The 19,015-nt window shown below is 32.4% G+C and overlaps 3 protein-coding genes and 1 long non-coding RNA gene across 4 annotated transcripts; all 4 read right to left on the bottom strand.

The window, feature by feature from the left end:
* Nucleotides 1–686: 686 nt before the first annotated feature.
* Nucleotides 687–2,645, bottom strand: LOC120264434. Its single transcript, XM_039272248.1, has 5 exons — nucleotides 2,528–2,645; nucleotides 2,218–2,427; nucleotides 1,612–1,695; nucleotides 1,401–1,527; nucleotides 687–761 (listed from the first exon to the last, which is right to left on the bottom strand). The coding sequence occupies exons 2-5, from the start codon at nucleotides 2,413–2,415 to the stop codon at nucleotides 721–723; spliced, it is 450 nt and encodes a 149-aa protein (XP_039128182.1). The 5' UTR covers nucleotides 2,416–2,427; nucleotides 2,528–2,645; the 3' UTR covers nucleotides 687–720.
* Nucleotides 2,646–3,028: 383 nt separating this feature from the next.
* LOC120264433 lies at nucleotides 3,029–4,588 on the bottom strand. The gene is made up of 3 exons (XR_005537428.1): nucleotides 4,528–4,588; nucleotides 3,936–4,036; nucleotides 3,029–3,309 (listed from the first exon to the last, which is right to left on the bottom strand). It is a non-coding gene; the product is annotated as an uncharacterized LOC120264433 (long non-coding RNA).
* Nucleotides 4,589–4,880: 292 nt separating this feature from the next.
* Nucleotides 4,881–5,873, bottom strand: LOC120265253 (ras-related protein RHN1-like). The gene is made up of 6 exons (XM_039273134.1): nucleotides 5,773–5,873; nucleotides 5,630–5,707; nucleotides 5,396–5,563; nucleotides 5,257–5,305; nucleotides 5,104–5,179; nucleotides 4,881–4,953 (listed from the first exon to the last, which is right to left on the bottom strand). The coding sequence occupies exons 1-6, from the start codon at nucleotides 5,809–5,811 to the stop codon at nucleotides 4,881–4,883; spliced, it is 483 nt and encodes a 160-aa protein (XP_039129068.1). The 5' UTR covers nucleotides 5,812–5,873.
* Nucleotides 5,874–12,650: 6,777 nt separating this feature from the next.
* Nucleotides 12,651–17,115, bottom strand: LOC120265252 (ferredoxin--NADP reductase, root isozyme, chloroplastic-like). Its single transcript, XM_039273133.1, has 5 exons — nucleotides 17,110–17,115; nucleotides 13,989–14,342; nucleotides 13,750–13,906; nucleotides 13,169–13,274; nucleotides 12,651–12,966 (listed from the first exon to the last, which is right to left on the bottom strand). The coding sequence occupies exons 1-5, from the start codon at nucleotides 17,113–17,115 to the stop codon at nucleotides 12,651–12,653; spliced, it is 939 nt and encodes a 312-aa protein (XP_039129067.1).
* Nucleotides 17,116–19,015: the final 1,900 nt, after the last annotated feature.

Below are 19,015 nucleotides of genomic sequence, written 5' to 3'. Positions count from 1 at the left end.
CTTTATATATAAATATATAAAGAGTAAGAAAAACATTTGCGGTTATTTTTTGACCAAAATATTTATAAAAATTAATTTTTTTAAAAAAATCAAACACTTTTAAATGTCCTTCCCCTCCTTTATCCAGGTATTAATTTTTTTTTTTAATGAAATATGAATAAATTATTTGTCGAGATATGCACAGATATGAAATTATCATCTCGACACATCTGTGCTCTTACTCTGATGAATTACTCTAATGAATTGAGATTCCAATCAGTCTTTTTGACAAGGATATAAACACTTTATGCAGAAAATTCAGTGTCAATGAATTAAGATATCATTAACAAATATTATAAAGTTATATTTAATTGGCTAAACAACATTTGGAAATCTTCAATTTCCTCCAAAACGAAAAGTATATATTATCTGATTATCCCTGAGAATCTACAATCAGACCAGAGTTCATTTGCACCCAAAATAAAAATGAGTCCATCAGAGTGGCGCGGGTAATACCTAGCAGAGCAAGTTGGGATATGATATTAGCTACAAATGCTTCTATGGTGCCCTGTAGTATAGAAACTCAGAAAAACAGGGCATTAACATGTACAAGCACTGGGTTGGAAACTGGATAACAGTCATTTGCGTCTCTAATTTCTTATCAACGGGCCAATTAATTATGCTGCAGGGAGACAATGGTTTTTCTAGGTGTACCTTTATTTTTGAGGATCCGGAGCTTGTTCAGGGTTGCCTCCTCCCTTTAATGTTGATTTTTGGCTTTCCTGCAAACAATAAAAAATATAAGTATGTCACTTTGTTTAGACTTCTGGTATCCAAGTAATTCCCATAACTGACAAAAGAGCAGATTAAGCATAACAAGGAACATCTAATATAAGATTAAGAATATAGACAGGATCCTCTGTTGCCAGTCTTCCACACACGACTCAAAACACGTCAATCATGTATCATGTTGATGTTGTCATGATACAACAAAGTAGTAATGTTGAATTCATCAAGCTTGACAACTTTTAAAGACGGAGCTGGTGAACAGGATGACAACTGAACATTTTCTGTATTCATCCAGCTTGACACAACTTTTAAAGTTCTGGGAATAATGGTGTGTGGGCGTCAAACAACTAACCTAAGAATGGCATGCGGATATTAACAACTAAAAGGACCTATAGACCCACCAAGCTACATATATGAATGACATAATATTACTCAAAAATCACCTGAACCATTGATTTTCAGAGAATTCAAAAATTGTTTTTGATGGGTGTGAATTACTCACTCTGGTTATATGCCTTACAGATACAAACAATGACTTAGCTCCAGTAAGCACATCTACCATTTTTTTTTTTTTCGTTCAGAATTAGGACCAGCAAAACTCAAAATTAAAAAATATGAATTTTTTTTTCTTACCTCAACAGAAGCACCAGCAGAATGTTGGTCATCAGTTTCTTGGTGCTGTCTTTCTTTTTTTAACTGCGTCAACAACCTCCTATTCTCTTGGTCCAGGAGTTTATTTTCCTCAAAGAGTGCCTTAACCTAGAAGGAAGCAAACAGATTATATTTTGATTTGCAAGCACAAAAAAGGGAAGAAAAATAAAAAAAGCTCATTTACATTTTTACCTCGTCTTCAGCTCTGCAAAGATTGACCCTCATTTGTTGCTTATCCTGTTTCAGTAACCCAATTTCATCCACTAATCTCACAACCTAGCGCATACAGAAAATTTTGAAACAAAATCACCATCATATAAAATCCTCAAATTTAAGACAAGAAGGTAATAAAAACAAGTCTCTGATCATAGAGAGGGCATTGCACAGTCCAAAACTTGCCTTTTATACTCAACTAAACAATTTCCCAATTAAAATCACAATTGAGTAAATATAGATCTCAGAATCACACAGGTTAGAACAATTCCCACTTCAAGACCAGATTTAGGTTTGTTATAGAGAAGGCTATATAGCCTCATTGTATAGAAGCTAATTATATCATTTGCAATAACAAAGAAAAACAAGAGGATCAACTCAAGATAATATCATTAACAATTTCTCACATTGGGGGATTCTCAGGCCCGAAAAAAAATCCAATTATCTAATCAAGGTAATTCAATGAATATAAACACATAAACTGAAAAAACAAAATGCAAGATTACTGTTTTTTCACCCTTTTTTTCAATTAAGCAAGATTAGTATCTCCATCAAATTCCAAAAGGGCAATGACAGTGATCTCACCGAGTTATCCAGAATACATTCTTGGAGAGCATCGTTCTCCTTTCCCAACTCATCACAAGCCTCCATAAGCCTCTTGAGATCCCGCTCATACCGCAAGCACTCTTCTTCCAGACAGGCGCAATGTTCGGTCAATGCCCGATGTTCCGAGATCATCGCTGCCTTCTCCTCGATGCACTTCCTCAGCTCCAGTGCATTCATACTCGCCTCCACCTATTCCACAACGAAGAGCCCCAAGATCACCCATCAGAGCCCAAACCAAAAAAACCCTAAAAATCAAGATCGGGGAAACAAGAGGTTCAATGGATCAGACCCGGCACTCCTCCAGCCGCCGCTCAGCATCTTCAAGGCGATCACCGAGGAGAAAAATATGGTCCTGCAGGCGGTGGCGCTCATCCTCGGAGGCGATGAGTTTGAGGCGGAGAGTCCGAGCAGGGGATGGGGGAGGCCGACAGAGTCCTCAATGGATTCACGGATGTACTCATCGGTCTCCGGCGAGAGATCCATCACCAGCGAGAGAACCAAAAACCCTAACCCTAACCCTAACCCTAGCACTGGAAAAATGGGGTGTTGGAGCTTCGTCTCGAGAGAAAAAGCGAGGGATGATCGATCCACAGATTTGAAACTCCTTAACGGGTTCGGATTCTTTTGAGACAAGATCCGTTATCAATCCCGAATCCGATATGAAGATGACGTCATATGGAGTTGCCTCGGGATTTACACACGGATGCATTCGGATTCGTGTGTGTGCGTTTCATTGTTATTTATTTCCTTCAAATAACAATAAGAATATAACACAATAGACTCATTCAAACACTGAAATTACATAAATCTCTCTGATTAATACATAAATTTAAACAAATAAACACGAGAAATTCTGACAGCTTTCATGGACAGTAATTATATTTATATTTCACAGCATAACATTTGAACATTTACAGGATCAACAAAGATGGACAACTTGAACACAAGTGATATTTCCAAATGCAAACCAATTTGCCAACCTGAAAGCAAGCTCCCATTCAATGGTTTCATATTCTTTCACTTGCATCACATGGAAGTAGGAGAGTAAGCAAGCATTTGAAGGCCAACAACCTGATCAGTAACAATCGGTGAGGTATAAAGCAAACAAGATCAAATTGAAGACTAGTAATTGCATTTACATCATTGCTAAAAGTGGTTAAAAGTTGGATGAAAATGCTCCAATTTAGTCTTGATTGACAAAGTAAATCACACATATGCCAAACTTAAAGAAAAATACATAATCAATACTATACGGTAAAATAAATGTAATCATTCAAGTGGTATTGTTTTCCATTGTTACTGATATTGTGAGAAGAACTTCCAAATAAATGTGGAGAAAACAGTGTAGACTAGCATTGAAGAAAGAGTGATAGTAGTCCAATAGCTAGACTAAATCAAACCAAATAATGCACGCTGGGGATTTGCTTTCATGGCTAACCCTGTACTCGTGCAACTTTGGATGGTTTCCTAACAGCAGTGGAATAGCAATAGCCTCAAAAACTTTATTTAAATTGATTTCCTACTTCTCTTGTTTGTTTGTTTCAAAACCTAGAAACGAAGTCACCCTGTGTTATATGCGGCTACTAACTTCGATTAATGCAGTCATATCCTATCCTACCACTTAATGACATTTCAATTAAAGCACAAATAATGCATTCCTCATGATATGAGTAGGCCATAGTTTCATCTAGTAATACCTAAGAACAGCATGCAGAAGTCTGCACTTGCTCTGCAGGTCTATTGGCAAGGACCATCCCAGAGGGGTTCAGAGCTGGTTGGGCACGCGGTAACCTTCTTGCTGTATGTGAGAAAAATACTTGCATCATGAAATACGAAACTCATTTTGTTGAATAACCAGGAATAAAAAAGACACACTAGTTTTGGAAGCAATTTTGCAGGATAACCTATAGAAGATCAAATCATGTATCTCAACCATTGATATCAGCAATGCATTGTAAGGCAGTTTATGCGAAAAAGATAATGAAAAGTGCAAATAATCTACAAAACTTATTCACACGAAAAATTCTGTGGCACCATTTACTTAGATATGTTAACAAAAATGGGATTTTCTAGGAGGTGCAAAATTCCAAATGCAACTATCTTCATTCACATTATTACAATAAAAACCATTATTAGGACAATAAACAAATGAGATATCCTTTATGTATAATCAAATCTGAACATTCCATCATGATACCTAACAGAACTACAAGTGAATTCTAAAAATTAGAAAAAGTCAAGAACTGATAGTCATTTTCTACCAGATAAAGGAAATAGAAAAGACTTCACCTATTTCAACAAAAATGTCATTCACATTGACAGTAGTCTTGGCAGATGTTTCCATGAAAAAGACCATTCTCATCAGCATATGAGCGTGCTTCCTGCATCATTAGTCATGACTTAGAAACAACAAACATAAAGTAACTCAAATAAGATCTAAAGCCAATATTCAATAATAAACTTAGGTACATCAGCGACTCATTAACAAGTGAAGCATAAGTTTCCCACTCAGGAATCCATATATCTCTACACATCCTTTGACAAGAAATAGGTCAGCGCTTGAAGATAAGTTACACACTCCAACATGGAACAATTCCAGGTTAAAATATAATTCAAGATGTCAAACCACCTGTTGATTGATCCTAGATTTCCACCAAAAACTGAAGTGAACTAAAAACTAAATTAAGATCACCAGATCGCTTAACAAATGCAATACTATTGAATTACATAAAAAAACCAAGTCATAAAGCAAAAATTTCTCAAAGTGCTGAATAATTCTATTGCAGAGAGGACAATTTGAAAGCATGAGCATAAGAACTCAAGGACACATTAATTTGACAAGAAGATTGATTTTTGCAAACTTGCCTCAGTTGTGACCTTTTCTTTTTATCTTGCAAATCCACCTTATTTCCAGCTAAAGCCGTCACCATGTTTGGATTGCCTGCGATTGAACACATCCACACTTTCAATTCCAGAGCCACATTAAATGCACAAAAATTACAACATTAAACAACAAACCTTGCTTCTGGAGCTCCAAGACCCATTTTTTCGCTCGCTCAAACGATTCCTACAACAAAAAAAAAACAAATTTTCATCAAGAAAACCAGAAAAGGAAACCGAAATTCATACATTCAAGCATTTAATCAGTGACATTTACAGTGCTGGTGATATCGTAGACAATGATGGCGGCGGCGGCACCGCGATAATACATGGGAGCGAGACTATGGTATCGTTCCTGCCCGGCGGTGTCCCAGATCTCAAGCTTCACTGTGGCATCACTCACGGCGAGCGTCTGCGAGAAGAAAGCCGCCCCGATTGTCGACTCCTGCAATCCAAATCAAGCTGAAAACCAAGCCCCAAACCCTAAATCCGCAATGAATCAAAAAAAGACCTGGAATTCAAGGAATTGGCCCTTGACGAAGCGAAGGACGAGACTAGACTTGCCGGTTCCCATGTCACCAAGAAGCACCTGCGAATCGAGAGAGATGGAGATGTTGAATGAGAGATGAAGGTCGGAAGAGATGGAGGACTTACGAGCTTGGCGTTGAGGTGGTTGTTTCCGATGGTCGCCATCGCCGGAGAAGGAGAAGTTGCGAAGGTTTTTTGTTGTTGTTCCAGAGAATGACTGAAATGGAAGTCTTGTCGTCCTTATTTTCCAACTTTTTTTTTTTTTAAATTTGGAACTTTGCATATATGACCCTGTAAAATTTTATAATTTATATATAATGATAAAATTCCTTATTTTCCAACTTATATTTTTATTTATTTATTTTTTTTTTAATTTGGAAAATCTGCATGTATGGCCCTATGAAAATTTATTATTTATATTCACTTGTAAAATTCTTTTTCACTTGGTTTAAAACGGCCTCGGCAAATAGACGGTGGTGCTTGCAAGCCAAGCGGCCTTTTTTTTAATTTTTTTAATTTTTTTATTTTTTTATCAATGAAAGTCCTGTTTGATTCTTTCTGTCAGGCCACGTATAAAAATATATTAATTTTGGCTCTTTAAGTAAGATAAATTTTTTTAATTTTAATTTAGTAAATTAATATTGCAGTGAATATGCCAAACATTAATCACATTACTTTGATTAACAATGATGACTATTGGTTAGCCCAGTGATAATTACATGCAATGGGTGAGTAAAAGTGTAAAGTTTTGACTGTGTACCAGAGTATTATTACAATATTATAGTGACACCGTACAAGTTTTGTAGTTGTATTAATTATTCATATAGCGTACTAGGCCTAGATATTGTTTATGGTATTATTTCAAATAAATTAACTAGCTAGATCCCTTGTGAGTGGTGTTAATTATATCCCTCTTCTTCCAGAGTTTTAAGGTAAGAGAAATTTATTAGCTCGGTTTAGTTTTTAAAAGTCTTCCGTGCGGGCACGTAATAGGGTTTTCATCACCACATGTAATATATGATAGAGTTAATAAATTTTTACGTGGTTAATTAACCACTATAATTAATGCACTATTATACATGTTTATTCTTTAATAATCTTTTAATGGGACGACACTTATGGTCTTTGTCAAACAAAAAAATCATTAACAATTTAAAGGCATGGATAAACATTATCTTTGTTCATAAACCATATATAGCTCATGAACTGCGTTTAAATTTTTTTAAAAATTTAGTTGATTTTTATGTTACATAGTAATTTATATAAATATTTATTGTATATGATTATATATATATGCACAAGATAAATATGTGAATCTTCTGAATTTTTCAAGCTTTCTATAATTATATCAATTTTTTAAGGGTATACACACATATAAACCTCTCATATTTAATTATTTTGTTATGTATGCCATCACAAAATTTGTAATTAATTACTTAAAACATTGATAATTCAATGGTAACTAATCACAAAGTGTACAAGGAGATGAGGGTTTAAAATCTTACTCCTATATAATTGTTTATAAGTATTATTCACACACTATATATTAGGATCTAATAATATTGTTCATTATTGTTGTTCTGGTCTTGGTGTGGATCAATTGTGAGAAAAAACAGTGTTTTCACCCCAAGGTTGCATAATAAGAGAAATTTATCTCTAAGAGATAGTTAAATTATCATAATTGATACATTTCCATGTTTGTCCGTCCTTGTGATGATGTTTATTGTTTTTGTTAAAAAAAAATTGTAATTACTTATATAGATTTGTTTGGAATTTCTCCAAATCTAATATCATGCATAATAATAAAAAAAACATTTCTTATATATAATTATTTCCTAATTACGTTTGCGTTAGCTAAGAAGATGCTCTGAATCCTTGGATTTTATCTTATATTATATTTATTATAAAAAAGACACTGAATTGCGTGGTCGTGCCTGCATCTCAAATCAAGGCTTTGGTCTTATATATATATATATATATATATATATATATACCTATATATATATATATATATCCTCTCTTTCTATTCTATATCACCTAGATGAGAGTGAAGGAAAGCTACTACTTCCTTTTTAAATCTATTATTAAAGTACATTAATAACGAAGACAAATAAATGATACTTTTTAACAAATTCTCTAGTTGTACTCCGTGACTAAGAATTGGCATACGCACATATATATATATCTTATAATAAAATAAAACATGCTAACAACTACTAGAAACTTAACAAAGTAAAATATCAACATCTCACACCAATATGTACATTTATAATATTTTTCACAAGACTTACATTACATTTTACAAACCATGCAGGTGGCACTTATTTAACTATATATAACAGATACATAAAAAGACATTACTCAATGTCATTGCCACCAATTTAACATATATAAGACCATTACTACATATTAAATTGAAGCTATATATGATCTAGTAAACTTCAACAAGCCAACGATCATTCTTCTTCAGCTCGGCTAGCATTTTTGGCTATTCCTCACCTTTTTTGGCAGCAATTTTCTTAAATGCATCCATAAATCCAAGTATCATCGTCTTTGATCCAGTGAAATATATATGTATTGGGTTTCAGCCCATTTGGGCTAGAAAAAATAACTTGGGCGTTGACCCAATATAAAATGAAAAAAATGAAGCTATGTCAATTTGTGAAAAGGGTAAGGGCAAAGTTGGGTTTTCACATGAAACTCTATTTGATGAATTCTCTCATTTATTGGAGAGAGAGAGAGAGAAAGAAAGAAAGGGGAAAGGGTGAAAGAAAGAGAGGTAAGAAGCCAAGAAGAAGAGGAGGAGAAAAAGGGATTAGGGCTTGAGCAAAGCAAGACTATCTGACTGACAAATCAAGACTCGGGATCTTGCCCAAATCTCGGGTAGAGAATCCTGCGGGTGGCTCTCCTAATCTACCGGGTTTGATCTATTGTGTAGATCCATCCCTAGTGATGATGTATATGCTGTTGAGAATGAGCTCTTAACTTGTTATGCTCTCATTCCTCTTGTAAACCTCTAGTTAGCTAGAAAGAACCTTTCATATCTCCATTAATCGACATAGTGAAAGTTTTGTAAAAAGGCCTAAAGAATCCCATGGTTTTTTCCTTCGATTTGAAGCGGTTTTCACGCAAAAAATCGCCTGCTCTCGATTGTCAGGATGTTTCGATCATCCCATTCTAATGCTAATTAAGTGGGTTTAGTAGTGTTTTTAAGCTTTGTTTTGAGAGCTTTGAAGAGTTGTAGAAGGCTTGGGAAGACTATAGAAGTAAGGTATGCGGGCCGCATATAGGCGCACTAAGGTCAGCGTGAGGTGTGCGAGCAATTTTAGGGTTACACAAGGTTCGCACGCCAACATCGATTTTGCTACATGATCTGTGAATGAATTTTACTAGCATGAAGATCACATGTGAAGACCTATTATAGTATGATTGCCATATATAGGCGTATGTGAAGAACCGAAAGGGTTCTTGCTAGCATGACAATGGAGTTTAACTGGTTATTGTTGTCAGTAGAGTTTGGAAGGTTTCGGCAACCTTGGACTTAATTAGGATGATTGGATTGGTCTTAAGGTCGAATTGTAACTAGGTTGGAACTGAGTTAGTGTTAGTAGATGAGCCAAGTTGCAGCACAGTTACAACAGAGTTGTACTTCTAGATTGAAGAGGAAAGTTGTTAAGAGACGATTTGTGTGAAGGACTATATATATAAGGCGTTGCTTATGGATTTATGATGCTAGAGAGAGAGAGAGAGAGAGAGAGAGAGAGAGAGAGAGAGAAAAATATGCCCTAAGGAGTAGGTATTGAAGCATCAGTACGTCGGTCTCGTGAGAAGGAGCTTATTGTCCATGGTGATTGTGGTGGAGATCTTGATGAAGCCATGTCACGTTGACGAGAAGTCATTATCAACGAGAGGTTGATTGAGCCAGTTTTTGGATTGGATATTTTAGATCACCGTTTACTTCGTGATGAGGATATGTTTACAAGATAGTTTGTACCTGTGTGTTGCCACTTCAAGTGGATTTGATTCTCCTAACTTGGCCCCGCAGACGAAGCACATGGTGCCAACTGTGTTGCCAAATGTTTGTGCCTCTTCTTTTGATTGTTGTGGTGCATGCGTGCTTGATCATCAAAAAATTACTAGTCCACAACCCTTAACGAAACTAATAAATTTTTCCTTCTTAATATCATGTAGCAATTAATAAATAATAATTTAGTGGCCTAAGTAGATTTTCCTGTTGAGCAAATATAGCATTCTTTTAAAGATATCCCCGGTAGATTTAACCCTCCAAAACTTATTTTTTTAGTATGTGAAAACATGAAGTGACCCATTCTTATATTGCCTTGCTATCAAAGACCATTGGACATGAAAGATGTGGAAAATAAAGACTTTTTCTCTGTAGTTTAAGCAATTTTCTACTAAGATGCATCATTTATTTCTTCAATTAGATTTTCACATTGTATTTGATTTATATCCTTGGGATAGAATACTACGAGAAAAATTTTAGTTTAATAATATTTTTCCCTAATATGTTAATAATTCAAGTTAAAGACATATTCTAAAAACCTTTTCACCAAATCACTTAGATATGGAACTAATGGTCCCGTTTCAAAATTTAGAAAAGATTTCACACGCATTTCTTATTTCACAAGACAATGTAAGTTTAGGTGTACAGTATGTATGCTTTGTTTTTATTAGTATAATTTTTTGAAAAGTCCTTTATTTCTTCAAAATATTTTTTTTAGTTTTTTTTTGTTTAAATTATAATTTTTTAGCCATTCTATTATTTTAATTGAGTCATATTAGTGTAGTTTCTTGAGAGTTTAGGGTTTAGGAGAATTGACATGACTCAATTAAAATAATGAAAAAAACTAAAATATTACAATCTAAAATAAAGGGACTAAAAAAATAAATTTGAAAAAATAGATAGATTGTTGAAGGAATTATACTTTTTTTTTATTTAAAAAACTTATCCCTCTTGGTATCATATCACCACCAAATAAATGATAATTCAATGGCCCAAGAGCTTTTTGTTAAGCAAACCTCATATAATGCTAGCATTGTAACATTATAGCTAATATATGAGCAATATATGAACTAAAAACCTTAACTTCCAAATAGATTCATTTTCTATAGTCATGAGAACGACTCTCCTTGAACAAATTTATAATTAATTTATATATATATTTAATGAAGAAAATCATTTTTACATAATTTAAACCTAATTCGACACCACTGAATTGAGATCTATGTTGTTTGATCTATTTGTGAAAATATACTACATTTGATCTCTTAAACTAATCAAACAAATTTTGTTGGTTTTACCTCATTAAAATAATATCGGAACTAATTATATATATATATATATATATGTAGTCTTAGAGAGGTGTATATAAATATATACAGTGGTGGTGCCAGAAGAACAAAGAAGGGGGTGCTTATTTAAAAATTATAAATTTTTTAAATTTTTTTAAAATTTAAAAATATATATTCACAATTTTTTTATCCAAAACAAAAAAAAATTAAGGGGCAAAATAATAAATTTTTATAATTATTTTTTCTATATATATATTTATATTTTTAAATATATTTTGTATGGTATATCCAACTAATAAAAAAACCACGGTTTCAACCAATAAATATTTTGCAATTTTTAAAATATAATTTTTCTTCTATATAAATTAATTTGTAATAAATAGAGGACCAAATAATAATTTTTTGAAAAAATCTTTTATATTAAATAAAATAATTTATAAAATATCTAAATAATAAATTTTATTTTTATTCTAATTATTATTATTATTTTACTATCAGTATTAATTTGTAAAAACAATAATATTTTTAAGAAAATAAAAATAAATATCCAATGAATTATGCATATATATATATATATATATTGATTGAGAGAGAGAGAGAGAGAGTGTGTGTGTGTTATAAAAGAGAGGGGTGCATAAATACATCAAACTATTTCTCTAAAAATATATATAAACTAGTAATTAAACATATATATATATAGAGAGAGAGAGAGAAAGAGAGATAGAGGGAGTGGGAGAGAGAGAGAGAGGGTGCTGCGGGTGAATAGATGCATCTAATTATTCCTTTGAATATATATATATATATATATATAAAATATTAGTTGGGCCAAAGGGGTGCTCCCTTCCTTCCGCCCCTGAATATATATATATATATATATATATATATATATATATGAGGCCGTTTTTTTTACAGGTGTTCATGCATAACCTGTAAAGCAACTCTTTTTATGAACAGTGATGATGCACAATGCTCGGACATAATAGACTCACCAGTTCAATAAATAGCAGGGAGGGGATGCACAGTATCATAAATAGTTGTCTCATCAGAGACCCAACTATTTGTTCTCGGTATAAGTATATGCTTTTAGTACTATTTATACTACTCTTTGTGTACCATGTCTGTTTACATCTTTATCTTTCTAGATCTCTTACGAATTCCATAACATTTATAATTCAATATATATATCATTACAAAATTTGTAATTATTTATATACATTTATTTAAAATTTAAAGTTTGTATGTAATTTTTTTCAAAAGTCGTGGTGCGACAGAGAAGAGAGCTTAAATGATCTTTTTACTTGTTTCATCTCATTATCTCCCTCTATTTTTTTTTATAAAAAATATATTATTAAAAATAATTAATTTCATAAGATATAAATGATATTTATTAACAAATGTGCTTTATTGTTTAAAAAAACGACTGTTTTCTTACAAAATAATAATAAAATAAATAAATAAAATTGCCATTGTATGTAATGACTAAAGTATGGTCACTTAGGCTTAAGAACAAAATGCATCTAGCTCCAATAAAACAAAACATACCAACAAACATTAAAAACCAAACAGAGTAAAACATTATCTCATACCAAATACATTTATTAATATTATGACAGGACTTAGAAACCATGCAGATCGTCACAGACACAAACAGACACAGACATAGACGCAGACACAAACGGAAGTGGCACTTATTAAACTATACATGATGAATAAAAGGCATTACTCAATGCCATTGCCACAACTGATTTAACATAAAACCATTGGATTGAAGTTATGATCTTGTAAACTTCAACACGCCATTGATTATTTTTCTTCAGCCGGGCTAACATCTCTTCCCAAATCACACCTCTTTCCTTAGCCATTTTCTGAAATGTCTCCAGAATTCCAAGCATCATTGTCTTTGATCCAGCGAAATATATATATGCACCTTTATCCAAAAGCGTGAAAATTTCATCACCGTTCACATAGATGCAGTCAGCCACAGAGTTATTCAAGGCCGTCTCATACCTGCATAATTTTAATTAATGATCATTAATTGCAAATGATTGATAGTTTGTTTATCCCAAGTACGTACTTGAAGTGGTCAGGATTGCCTTTTAGGATATGAGTGAATTCCTCGTTGTAAAGAAGGCTGTTATAGTTGTCAGCTCCGTTGATCAACCAGGCCAATCCTTGGAATTTATGTTTTGGTAGGTGTCAATCTGGGAACAATTGCTGAGTGTTGCCGCGGAAAGGAGCAATACCAGTTGCCGTTGCAATCATGATATGTTTGGCTTCTGGATCATCTGGGAATATCATTGTGTTCCCAAAAGGGCCTGCATTAAAAATGTACAACAAAAATCAAATTTTATTACAGGTGTTAATTAATTAAGAATGGTGAAAATTTAATTATAGTGAGAAGAATTAATGTGAGAAAAAAACACATGCAAAACTAATAAATTAACACCTCATGGATATCTCAACAAATTTCCTGTACCCAATGTTTCTATATATGATCACATCGACACCTTCATTATAGTTAGTTCTATATATATATATATATAGTCTCCTTGTAGGAGTCATATGAAATAAATTAATTCTAATCATGAAAACTCAAATTAATTAATCGAGCTTATTTTTCAACTTAATCCAATTGATTAAACACATTCAAACTGTATCTTATTTTTAAAACTCATAACATATAATTTTTAAATATTAATGTCCATATATTCTAACAAATTTGGAACATATTAAGCCTAGCTCGTAATCAAACACAAATTAAATTTGAAGAGAGTTTATATATTTTCAAACCTTTAATATCAACTTTATCTCCTTCTTTACAGTTACAGAGGAAGTCACTGACACTATGCGGTGACAGTTCTGCACGGCGAACACACAAACTGAGTGTCTTGCCATCAGAAGAATCTCCATCTCTGCATGATGCAATGGAGAAAACGTTATCATCACCCTGCAAGACTATATATAGTTAGTAGAGAAAAGCATAAAATTAAATCACAAACATGAAAATTAATGCACTAAAACAAGCTTACCGGATGTAAAATTACTCGAAGATATTGGCCTTCCACGAAATGAAATTTGCCTCCGTGATCGAGTATGATATGGCAAATCTCTCCCAGCTCGTCTTTGGGGCCAACAAGAGTCTTATTTGAGATAACTTTTGTTTTGTAAAGTTGGCCTGCTTCGTCGATGTTCGGAGTTGCCTTGTTGGCAACCTCAGCTTCTGTAGCCTCGCCTGCAGCACTGCATTTTGTAGCTCGTTGTGCAGACATGCAGAGATCCTTGTGGTAATTATACTTGAAATGCTGTTGTATCTGATCATTTGTCAATGATAAACACGGCGAGGATTTCGGCACATTGTTCCTCAAGTTCAGATTACTGAAAATCTGCATAACAAGAAAATATATTAATGAATGAGCTAGCTAGCTAGTAGCTACTACTTCATTAATAATTATTACATTATGCCTTCCAAATTCATATATAGACACACACGTACAAAATAGAACAAATTATAGACTATATATGGCTCATATCTCACGGTAGGGATTCATATCTGATAGGGCTAGGATTTTGTATGGTATAAATTGAGCATCTAAATAGTTTAGGATCTCGATATGGTTAGGATCTTGGATAGGCTTGAATTTTTTTTTATTTTATATATAACTCTGTTGTTTTTTATGGGAGACGAGTGAATAAGAAAAATACAACTACTTTACTCCTGAGAGTGTTAGCACATTGTTAAACTTTGTATTTGCGTTGTCTTTTTACTCTCTTTTGATTTCTCTTGCAATTCTCTATTGTTTTTTTGCTAACAAAATACAACAACAAAAGGAGAAAATTATAAAAGGATAAACATGTTCACCCGTGAGCGAGGACTATGAAGCCCTAAACCCCTCACAGGGCGCATCTCAGCATGCATGACACTGCAAAAGCCAGCCCTGCAATCAACCACGACCAAAACCTTAGCTTTATATATATATATATATAGATATAAAAAATATATTAACAACACAAGCATGTGTATGAATAATTAATGCAAAGGATGTTAGTGAATTAATATATATATGGATATATACGTGAGAGCCATTTCGGAGTTTCAACAACGCAAACTGAAAGGTATGAAGAGTCGATGGTGCAGCGAGGGACTCCAAACCCTAAAGCTATATATAGAAGAGAAATGAGGGGGACTGGGGTCTGGGGTCACGTACCCCTTCTCATTTGGGTGTGAATGCCTAGACCTTTTGAGCTATTGTTGATCAATATAGGCTATATTACCACTGCAAAAGAATTGGCAGATTAATTCGCTGTCTTATCATCTGTAACATCGGAAGCTGATATCCCTACCAACAACGTATAAAACAAGTTCGTGTGAACACCTATGGCGTGGATCTTGCATGAATACACAGAACTTCATGAGAGTTTTTAATTTTTCCCCCTAATAAAATACAATAGTAAAAAGAAAATTTTTTATCTAAATTGATCATCATTTAGATTAATTAATATTCATAAAAATTAAATATTTTAATATTAAAATTTTTTGAATAATAATTAATATTGTGTTATGAAACATTAATTTATGTGGATGTTTATTCATTTTCCCATGTAATATTGTACATAACACACAAAAAGTGAATAAGAAGTTGACTATTTCACTTCTCTCCGCTTGAATATTGTGATTATTATTTTTTAATCAATTTTAAAATATATTGATTAATATTAATATTTTTAAATTAATTATTAAATATATTTAATGATTATCATTTTTTTTCGACAATATTTGTGGCTGATGTTTAGTTTGTTGTCAGCTTGTTGTTTTGCAAGACTTGACTCAAATATGCAATTTAAACTTTAAAGACGGAGACTATATATATATATATATATATATATATATATATATATATATATATATATATATATATATATATATATATAGTGTGGTTGTGATTTTATTTCCTTATTGTGTAATGAGGGTGGATTCATCGGTTGTGGTCCTTGTGGATAATAGGGGTTGTTTGGATTGAGCTTTGCTCAGAAAGCATTTTTCATAAGTTAAGCACTTTTTAGACGTAGAAAAAGATGTTTGTATTAGACTTTTCTGCAGCGAAAGATTTCATTAAAAAGCCAAATTCGAACTTTTTCAGTACAGTAAAGAGTGTTTTTGAAAAAAGACTTTTAAAAAGATTGTTTTGGGTTTTTGTAAATTACTGGGTTTACCCTCAACAATTAAACAAACTAATACCCTTAGTCCTAGCTTATTAAACAACAAAAACTTAACTATAATAATAATAATTCTATAATAATAATAATAATAATTATTATTAATACATTACGTTATAATAATAATTATTATTATTAGTAATAATAATTATTATTATAATCATAACACATTAAGTTATAATAATTAATAATAATTATAATTATAATTATAATTATAATTACAATACATTAAGTTATAATAATAATTATAATTATAATACATTAAGTTATTATTATTATTATCATTAATATTTTAATAATCACTATTAATAGCAATGTATAAAAATAACTCAATGAATGCCCACTTTTTAGTAATTTGACACTCTAAAAAGCCCTTTTAAAAAATCCATATCAAAACGAACTTCACATATATATAAGTACTTTTACATTAGCTTACCCAAACATAAAACACTAAAAAGCACTTAACTTACTCTCAAAAGTACTTTTAAAATAAGTGCTTCTACAACTTAAAAAAAAAACACTTTTTTTTTTAAAGCTAACCCAAACAAAGCCATATACATTTGGAATAAATCATCCCCTGTGGATAAAAACATGATAGGAGCCTTTTCTATCAACCACAATTTACATAAACATTTATCTTAATAGACACTAATATCTTAAATAAATACATCACCTGCCAAGGAACTGGCTTGTGATATTGCAAAGATTATTATATTAAGTTAGGGCTTATATTATGAGAGATTAAAATTTTAAGTGGACAACAGTTGATCTACTTCTCAATTAATTTGACTCCATTATTTTGGTGTAATTTTCAACATTTATGGTTTTAGAATGGACAGATAAGTGACATATATGATTCTATAATGGGAAAATTTGAAATTGACTATATTGAGGTCAAGGATATCAATTTGATTGTTGTCATAGATATCAATTTACCTGCATGGTTGATAGTTGTATTCAGGGTTGATCTTTCGTGTAAACGGAGCCCTAAACTAAATTATGAAGTAAAATTTAAATAATTTTATTAAATAACAAATTATATGATAAAAAAAAATATATATAGATCATAAATATATAAGATAAATCAAAGTTTTATATTTAAAAATTAAGATTTATGTTGATAAAATAATAATAATAATAATAAATAAAAAATTAAATAGAATTTTTTAAAAAATCATGAATTGTAGGGCCCTAGGCACATGTCATAGTTGCCTATACCTAAGGGCGGCCTTGGTTGCATTGTTCACTATCAACATCACTGGACACGACAGATATGGAAAATAAAGAATTTTATTTTTTTATTATTCAACAATAGTTATAAGCAATATATTTATGGAGATGCATCACATACTGAGGTAGCTGATGATGATGTGGTCTAGTGATGATGACACGACAAAAGATGATGTGACGAGATGATAAAGATTATCTTTGGAGGAGCTTCAAGGTGGTAAGAAAATCCCAAGGAGAATATATTTGATGAGAGCCCATTTGTGAGCGACCAAGTTTGGAGTAAAGATTGATTAAAGGCCAAACTTGAACAAGTTATCTTTGGTAAGCACCTAATTGGTTGGAGATCATGCACCCAGAGTTTGAATGAAGCTAAATAAGTAGGGTGTCTTCAAGCTATTTTTAGGGAAACTTTAAAATGAATTGAAGACCAAGCATAGAAAATTGAAGACCAAAGATAGAAACCAAAAGATATTTATGGCAGAACTTTTGCATGAGGCTAAATTAGGTGCGGCTCAAATTAGTGGAGACCAAGATTAATTGAAGACTAACTTAGCCGGTTGGAGATTTGATGAAGATCACATGGAGCTAATTGAGGGTGGATTAAAGGCCAAATTTGGATGCATGAGTGAAGACCAAATTTGGTAAATTAAAGATTGAGATTGATGAAGATCACATGTGAAGACCTATTATAGTATGATTCGTGTATGGGCGTCTGTGAAGAACCGGAAGTGTTCTTGCTAGTATGACAATGGAGTTCAACTGGTTATTGTTGTCACTAGAGTTCAGGAAGATTCGGCCATCTTCAATTAAATTAGGAGCGTTAAAGAGGGCCTGAGGTCAAATTGGAACTGAGTTGGTGTTAATAGGCGGGCCAAATTGCAACTCAGTTAAGAGACGATTTGTATGAAGGACTATATAAGGCCTTGCTTATGGATTTATGATGAGAGAGAGAGAGAGAGAGAGAGTAGGTATGGAAGTATCAGTCTGTCTCGTGAGAGTGAGAGGGAGCTTATTGTCCATGGTGCTTGTGGTGGAGATTGATGAAGTCATGATCAACGAGAGGTTGATCGAGAGGGTTTTTGGATTGAAAATTTTAGATCATTGTTTACCTCGTAGGTATGGAATAATCACTACAGAAACACTTCAAATTTAATCACAAACATGAAAATGAGCTTAAACAATTGATGAGCTTTTTGTTAAGCAAACCTCATATAATGCTAGCTATAGGATAGTAACATTTTTTATAACTATTATATGAGCAATGAACGAAAAACCTTAAATTCCAACCAGATTCATTTCTATAGTCATGAGGAAGACTCTCTTTGTACAAATTTATAATAAATTTATATATATTTAATGAAAAAAAATCAATTTTACATAATTTAAACCTAATTCAACACCACTGAATTGGGATCTGTACATGTTTTGCGATCCATTACGTAAAAATATATTATCTTTGATCTCTTAAACTAATTAAGTAAATTTTAGCTCCAATAAAACAAAACATACCAACAAACATTAGAAACCAAAAAGAGAGTAAAACATTATCTCATACCAAATACATTTATTAATATCCTCACCGGACTTAGAAACCATGCAGATGCAGATGCAG

Source organism: Dioscorea cayenensis, chromosome 7 (assembly GCF_009730915.1).
Source record: "Dioscorea cayenensis subsp. rotundata cultivar TDr96_F1 chromosome 7, TDr96_F1_v2_PseudoChromosome.rev07_lg8_w22 25.fasta, whole genome shotgun sequence".
Lineage (NCBI taxonomy): Eukaryota > Viridiplantae > Streptophyta > Magnoliopsida > Dioscoreales > Dioscoreaceae > Dioscorea > Dioscorea cayenensis.
Note: the sequence above shows the minus strand (reverse complement) of the source record. Positions and strands in the feature narration are given on the sequence as shown.